This window comes from Gigantopelta aegis, chromosome 6 (assembly GCF_016097555.1).
Source record: "Gigantopelta aegis isolate Gae_Host chromosome 6, Gae_host_genome, whole genome shotgun sequence".
Taxonomy (NCBI): Eukaryota; Metazoa; Mollusca; class Gastropoda; order Neomphalida; family Peltospiridae; genus Gigantopelta; species Gigantopelta aegis.
In genome coordinates, this window is record NC_054704.1 from 100,128,716 (window position 1) to 100,137,590 (window position 8,875).

An 8,875-nucleotide genomic window follows, 5' to 3' on the forward strand; every position below is an offset into this window, starting at 1 on the left:
CACGGTGTGGACGATGGCGCTGACCATCAAGAAGACGCTGCAGCACAGGAGGGAGACGTTCGTGGAGTTACCGGACCTGAACCAGCTCAACTACACCGAGATGGCGCCAGTCAGGGATCACTTCTTTAACATCATCGAAAAACTCGACTTCCGCGGAGTCTCCGTGAGTGCTCTATAGTCGCTTTAATACGTATCTAGTTGTCAGACACACTTACAGTTGGATAGCAGACTTAGTTCAAGAAACACAAATATAGATGAATGAATAGCTGAATGAATGAATGGACGGATGGACGGAGGGATGGATGGTGGATGGATCAATGTATTGATGTATGCCTGATGGTTCATTCTACTTGATGGATGGATGGATGGATAAATGAATAAATGGATGGACGAATGGATGGATGGATCTATCGATGGATTGATTGATTGGCTGGTTGCTGATTGATTATTTGGTTGGTTGGTTGGTTGAAAATATATTTCTAATAATTTGTTCAAAATAAAACATTGATATTTTGTCTTGTGAAGTCTGTAACTTCGGGTTTTTTCAGGGTCCGGTGTCGTTCAAAGGTCCAGACAGAGAAAGCCGAGCCGTGGTGTATCAGAACCAAGGTACACGTTTCAGTCTGTCCATCCATTCGTCTGACAGCCGATAGTTTAAATTGAAACATGTCTTCGGTGGGATTTTCTTTTATATATACTCCTCCAAAAATGTCAAGGATCGTTATTTACTTTGAACATATCATCAGAACCAGAAAAGATAAAATGCTTACATTTGGTTTCAACTATCGTTGTTTATTCATTAATTGTTTGTGCATATGGTTATCTGTATAAAATGTGATTAAACAAACAATTCTGATAAAAACGAAAACACGTACAAAATTTATACTGGTTTTCAATGATCAGCGGAACAGAAATTTTTATTATGTGTGAAAGTGAGTTCACTAATTGCTGTTTAGTAGCGGGTATGACCACCACGAGCATTAATCACTGCTCTGCAACGTCGCTGCATGCTCTGTATCAAATGCCTAATGTCCTGCAGTGGAATGTTCTGCCAATGTCTAATCAGAGCATTTGCAAGGTCGTCTATGGTTCTTGGTGGGTTATCAAGTCTTGAAATGCGTGTCTGAAGTGGATCCCAGATGTGTTCGATAGGGTTAAGGTCGGGAGAAACAGCTGGCCAATCCATTCTTTCAATTGGTAATCCCTCACAATTCGTGCTGTGTGTGGCAGTGCGTTATCGTCCATTAGCACAAACTCAGGACCAATGGCACCTGCAAACGGTCTCACAAATGGATGAAGGATCTCATCTCTGTACCGAAATGCGGTAAGAGCTCCATTCCTGATGGCGTATAAGTCTGTACAACCATCCAAAGATATTCCACCCCATACCATAATTGACCCCCCACCAAACTGATCGTGTTGCAATATGTTACAGTCAGCATATCGCTCTCCAGGTTGACGCCAAACACGCCTACGACCATCGTTAAAGTCCAAGCAAAATCTTGACTCGTCTGTAAACAGAACAGGACGCCAATGACGACGTTGCCATCTGACGTGGTTTCGCGCCCACAACAATTGAGCTTGACGGTGACGTGGGAGCAGTATTGGCTTTACTGCTGGCCTTAGGGCTCGGAAATTGGCTGCATGGAGTCTGTTTCTCAATGTTTATGGGGTGATGCGGACTCCAGTGGCCTGGTGGAATTGTCTATTCAGGTTTGCAGCATCATTAAAACGATTTCGACGAGTCAATGTCACCATAAATCTGTCTTGACGCTGTGTTGTAGCTCGCGGTCTTCCACTCCTGGGTCTATGACGCAATTGTCCAGTATTGTTGTAACGTGTTTGCAATCTGGAAATAACACTTTGTGATACTGCAAGTGTTCTAGCCACCCGTCTTTGACTGTGACCACTTTCAGGCATTCCGATTGCTCTGCCTCGCTCTTCAATTGTCAAATGGCGTCGTGGTGGCATTGTAACTGAAGTTTAACATTAAACGATGTGTAGTCTCAAACTGACGACATTCAATTTCATCAGAGCTTTCAATTTGCGATTTTAAAACAGTGCGTTTTCACTCTGATTTTCACCCAAGCCACTTCACGGCCCAGGTGTGCACGTGCAAATTGTGCATAATCGTGTAAAACAATCTACACATAAAGTACGGTATCTCATTTTTACTCGTGAAACTAAAAATAACACTTTTCATCTATAGATAAGAAAATATTATATATTTAATATATGATCCTTGACCTTTTTGGAGGAGATATATTTCTTTTTAATTATGAATAATTTAAATTTAATTAATTTTTGTCCACATTTCATTTTCATGTCTTGCCATCATAATATTAGTACTGGCAGCTGGTTTTGCAGTACTCATGGGTAGCAGCTGTCCGCTAAAAGAAACACTGGCCTATTTCATATATCAACAAATAAAAAAACGTTGATTTGTGGAGTTCAAAAATGCAGCACTAATTTGCATAATGTTAATAGATAATTCCAATGTATTGTAGACGAATGTGTTCAGGTTTGCAATGATAAAACAATCTGTACATCATGTGAGGGCATAGGCGTACGGGCTGCCATGTTTGGAGGGGTTGCAGACTGATTTTTGTCCGAATTAAACGAAAATACCCGAATCTGGATAACAACGATAAAGTTTCTCCTCGAGAGTGGCTGTCCTCCTATAGACGAGGCGCTAGATAGAGGGTCATGACATCAATAACTATTTTGCTAAATACCTATTGGACTCTACATTGTGCAGAGATACGGTTTTGATCACGGATAACGGTTTTGTCGTTCATATTTATTCATATTTGCATTACTACCAAACAGCCATACAGACTTGTAAAAGGATGTTTGCGTGGATTATAACTAATACTGTGAGTAGAATGAAAATATATGATGACACGTTTTCACGCCAGTTCATTTCGCTCGAACATTGTTTTTTGCCCGAATGTGAAGATCTACTCGAATACTGTTGGGGTGGAGGCAATAGACCCTCCATGACCCCCGTCTCTAACACCCGTCTGTGGAGGTATACTTGATATATGTTCTCTCTCTCCAGGCGGAAACCTGACGATCATCGCAATACACGACCCTGACAGCGAGGAACTCAACTTTGCCTGTGATCAGTGTCGAGATCTCATCTGGCAAGGCAAGTAATCGTGTATTGTCTTAACTAGCGGGGGAGGGTCGGACTGGGAGCTGTTGATATCCCTGAAAAATACCAATAAGTGCCCTTTTTGTCTAACGGTGACACCACACGATACGAGTGTTTCGTACGAGAACAGCCGATTGTAACAAGACAGTATTACGAGTTCGTCTGTTGTTATTGAGTTAAAAGTTAGTTTGTTTTGTTTAATGGCACCACTAGAGCACACGTGCCAGGCGCAGATCCATGGGTTTGTGAAAGGGGATGAGCACCGGACATGGTAAGAGGCTTTTTTTTCTCTGTTGTTGTTTTTACGTCGCTTCATAGTTGCAAAAGTGCAACATTGTGCATTATATGTAACTCTTTATCGTGTGGTGCAACATTGTGCATTATATGTAACTCTTTATCGTGTGGTGTGTTGTATTAATAGTTGTATTGTATTTTGTCTGTCCAGGCGGTCGTGTACCACGTGACAAGAAGCTGGTTCTGCACAGACAAAAGACGATCGACCCGACCATCTTCTACATCGCCTGCGCGCTCTGTGTGTTCGGCATCATCCTCGCCGTCTGCTTCCTCAGTTACAACCTCCACCACCGGAAGTTGAGGCAAGACGCCATCTTTATTGTCTGTTCATGTTATACGGGAAACAATAATTACCTTGTGTTACAATTTTATTGTGAATAGATACAGATAAAATTACAAACATCTGAAATGTTGATACTGCATTCGGGCTCGTGTGCGTGACCATGTGATTGTGTGTGTGTGCTCATGCGTCCTTCCTTCCTTTTTAGGATTTGTTTTAGTGCTTAGTTTTGTTTTTGTTTTGTAGGTTTGTTTTCTGTTTGTTTGTTTGTTTGTTTGTTTGTGTGTTAGAGTGTTTGTTTGTTTTGGAGAGGTTGTTTTTGTTGTTGTTATTGTTTTGTTTCTTTGTTTGGAAGGGGTTGGCATACTATTCTAAGAAAATGTTTGTGATGTTTTGTTTGTTTTGATGTTACTATGTATATGTTCATATGTTGAGATTTTGCACGTGTCGACTGAAATATGAATGTAACTTATGTTACGATTAGTATATAAAATTCATTTAAGAATTGAGGGTCATACAATGTGCACATCGTTTTTTCGGTTCATACTTGTATGAACCAAAAAATAATTGCGGTCAAATCTTGTAATTAAATTTATATGCATACTTTAACAATACATAACTTAATTTATTTTGTTTAGCTTTAAATACGCCTGTAGTATTGTTTGTGTAAACTTCATTGACACTTATGTCGCGTAAGAATGCGAACGTTCATTCACTATCATTTGAATCAGGTGATGTTTTTCTAAATGACGTCATTTCCTCTAGCTGCTGTGCATTTTTACGGATCGTTTAGTTATATTGGAAGGAATTGTCCTATTGGTGTTTAGTTTATATTTTATGAAAGTGAACGAAGGGAACGTGTCTAACATTTATGCTGTTGGTGGAACCGTTTAATTTTCGCCAACAGCTGTAGAACATCGCTTACATATAGTTACAGAAGTGAAGTTTCCTACATGATTTCTTTGACCACCGACCGAGTCTCATGTCATTATTAGCGAAGAGGTTGGGGTTTTTTTTTATTTATTTTTTTAAATCAATGTCGGGGGGGGGGGGGGGATAGTAGGCGTAGCTTAAATTTGTTCGGTTCATCGAGATATGAACGAAAAAAAGTAAGCACCTCTGGACCAATCAGATTGCCGTAAAGTGTATAGACGCAAAGAAAATTTAATTATTTAATCATGATTGTTGTGTGTGAAGTATATCTACTAAACACTATATGTCCTTTGGATAGACGTTTGCATTACAGTTGTTGTTTTTTAAAAAGGTCGAGGCCTCAACCCCATCCTTAACGTCCTTGTATTAACATGTGTTTAAAGGAGCTGCATGAAAATGTAGGAAATCTAAAAACTAATCCTAGAACACCACCAATGTGATTTTTTGTAACGTCAGTATCGGTCAATCAAATGGTCACCAAAGTACTTGAGATAGACAGTGAATTGGTTACGTCAGTATTAATTATTTATGGTCATGTAATATTAGCCTAACAACAAGAAATGTTTGGATGCAATAGTGATGAAAAATACAGGTATTTGAAATTGACAAATTGGCTTTCATGAAAACCGTAACATCAGCACCGCCGAGTTACTCAAATGGACCATTTTGTATTGCTATATTAACATAGCCTGAATCAAACAATATCACTGGAATTGATTTACGAAGCCGGAAAACGCAATGGCACTGCACACAGAACCTGCACAATTGTGTTTATTCGCCCATCAACTGCCGGGCCCTTGTAAGTATTATCCGACCACATCAAGCACGGCTTCGTCGTGTTTCGCTTTTCCGCTCACACAAGATTTGCGAATTCTAGCACCATGATGACTTTTTAAGCGAAACCATTAATCGGAAGCTCCCAGACTATTGAAGAGGTGCTTGGCGAAAACGAATGTTTAAGGCGGAATACAAAAGCCCAATAGGATATCAAGGAAAGAAATTAGAGGCCAGATTAAATTCCGTCTCCAAATATTTGTCAAATGCTCCTCTAATTACGTCTGTCTTACATACGTGTTATTGCACGCCTCTCGTATCAACAGAGACGTGTGTGTGTGCCTTTTGGTGTGTCGACCCGACACTCGCTGATTCTCTCCGCTTTGACACTGGCAGAGACGGCGCTTTCATGGCGGGTGCACAATACCCAATCAATTCCTATTAGTGACAAAGTCAACACTGGAATAAAACCGTAGTAACTCAGGCTCAGATTCGAGGGGGGGGGGGGGGGGGGGGGTGTCTGAACGCAACCCAGTGTTTTGCTGGAGAATGCACAATCTCAATGAAATCATTTTTAAAATAATAACAAAGCCAACAACAAAGCAAACACTTCTTATTAGTCAAATCCTAGTTCCGTTCGTCTAAATCTGGCACACTGGGGTTTTCGTATATTTATGAAAACTGTTGAAATGCGAATTCGTCTACGATTCATGTACATAGATATGAATATAGAGACAATACCAATATACATGTACATAGATATGAATATAGAGACAATACCAATATACATGTACATAGATATGAATATAGAGACAATACCAATATACATGTACATAGATATGAATATAGAGACAATACCAATATACATGTACATGTACATAGATATGAATATAGAGACAATACCAATATACATGTACATAGATATGAATATAGAGACAATACCAATATACATGTACATAGATATGAATATAGAGACAATACCAATATACATGTACATGTACATAGATATGAATATAGAGACAATACCAATATACATGTACATAGATATGAATATAGAGACAATGAATATAGAGACAATACCAATATACATGTACATGTACATAGATATGAATATAGAGACAATACCAATATACATGTACATAGATATGAATATAGAGACAATACCAATATACATGTACATGTACATAGATATGAATATAGAGACAATACCAATATACATGTACATGTACATAGATATGAATATAGAGACAATACCAATATACATAGATATGAATATAGAGACAATACCAATATACATGTACATGTACATAGATATGAATATAGAGACAATACCAATATACATGTACATGTACATAGATATGAATATAGAGACAATACCAATATACATGTACATGTACATAGATATGAATATAGAGACAATACCAATATACATGTACATGTACATAGATATGAATATAGAGACAATACCAATATACATGTACATGTACATAGATATGAATATAGAGACAATACCAATATACATGTACATAGATATGAATATAGAGACAATACCAATACATGTACATGTACATAGATATGAATATAGAGACAATACCAATATACATGTACATGTACATAGATATGAATATAGAGACAATACCAATATACATGTACATGTACATAGATATGAATATAGAGACAATACCAATATACATGTACATACATAGATATGAATATAGAGACAATACCAATATACATGTACATGTACATAGATATGAATATAGAGACAATACCAATATACATGTACATAGATATGAATATAGAGACAATACCAATATACATGTACATGTACATAGATATGAATATAGAGACAATACCAATATACATGTACATAGATATGAATATAGAGAATACAATACATGTACATACATGTAGAGACAATACCAATACATGTACATATAGATATGAATATAGAGACAATACCAATATACATGTACATAGATATGAATATAGAGACAATACCAATATACATGTAGATATGAATATAGAGACAATACATAGTACAATATAGAGACAATACCAATATACATAGATATGAATATAGAGACAATACCAATATACATGTACATAGATATGAATATAGAGACAATACCAATATACATGTACATACATAGATATGAATATAGAGACAATACCAATATACATGTACATGTACATAGATATGAATATAGAGACAATACCAATATACATGTACATAGATATGAATATAGAGACAATACCAATATACATGTACATGTACATAGATATGAATATAGAGACAATACCAATATACATGTACATAGATATGAATATAGAGACAATACCAATATACATGTACATAGATATGAATATAGAGACAATACCAATATACATGTACATATATGAATATAGAGACAATACCAATATACATGTACATAGATATGAATATAGAGACAATACAATATACATGTACATAGATATGAATATAGAGACAATACCAATATACATGTACATGTACATATGTATATGAATATAGAGACAATACCAATATACATGTACATAGATATGAATATAGAGACAATACCAATATACATGTACATAGATATGAATATAGAGACAATACCATATACATGTACATAGATATGAATATAGAGACAATACCAATATACATGTACATAGATATGAATATAGAGACAATACCAATATACATGTACATGTACATAGATATGAATATAGAGACAATACCAATATACATGTACATAGATATGAATATAGAGACAATACCAATATACATGTACATGTACATAGATACCAATATACATGTACATAGATATGAATATAGAGACAATACCAATATACATGTACATAGATATGAATATAGAGACAATACCAATATACATGTACATGTACATAGATATGAATATAGAGACAATACCAATATACATGTACATGTACATAGATATGAATATAGAGACAATACCAATATACATGTACATAGATATGAATATAGAGACAATACCAATATACATGTACATGTACATAGATATGAATATAGAGACAATACCAATATACATGTACATGTACATATATGAATATAGAGACAATACCAATATACATGTACATAGATATGAATATAGAGACAATACCAATATACATGTACATGTACATAGATATGAATATAGAGACAATACCAATATACATGTACATGTACAATACCAATATACATGTACATAGATATGAATATAGAGACAATACCAATATACATGTACATGTACATAGATATGAATATAGAGACAATACCAATATACATGTACATAGATATGAATATAGAGACAATACCAATATACATGTACATAGATATGAATATAGAGACAATACCAATATACATGTACATAGATATGAATATAGAGACAATACCAATATACATGTACATATATGAA

General features: G+C 35.9%; 1 protein-coding gene across 1 annotated transcript in view; it reads left to right on the top strand.

Moving 5' to 3' along the window:
* LOC121374824 (gamma-aminobutyric acid type B receptor subunit 1-like) overlaps positions 1–8,875 on the top strand; it is a 104,810-nt gene that overhangs the window by 71,627 nt on the left and 24,308 nt on the right. The window contains exons 7-10 of the mRNA XM_041501936.1: positions 1–163; positions 549–609; positions 3,062–3,151; positions 3,603–3,753. The exon at positions 1–163 is cut by the window's left edge and continues 80 nt beyond it. Of these exons, the coding sequence (XP_041357870.1) occupies positions 1–163; positions 549–609; positions 3,062–3,151; positions 3,603–3,753 (465 nt within the window). The remainder of the gene's footprint in view (positions 164–548; positions 610–3,061; positions 3,152–3,602; positions 3,754–8,875) is intronic.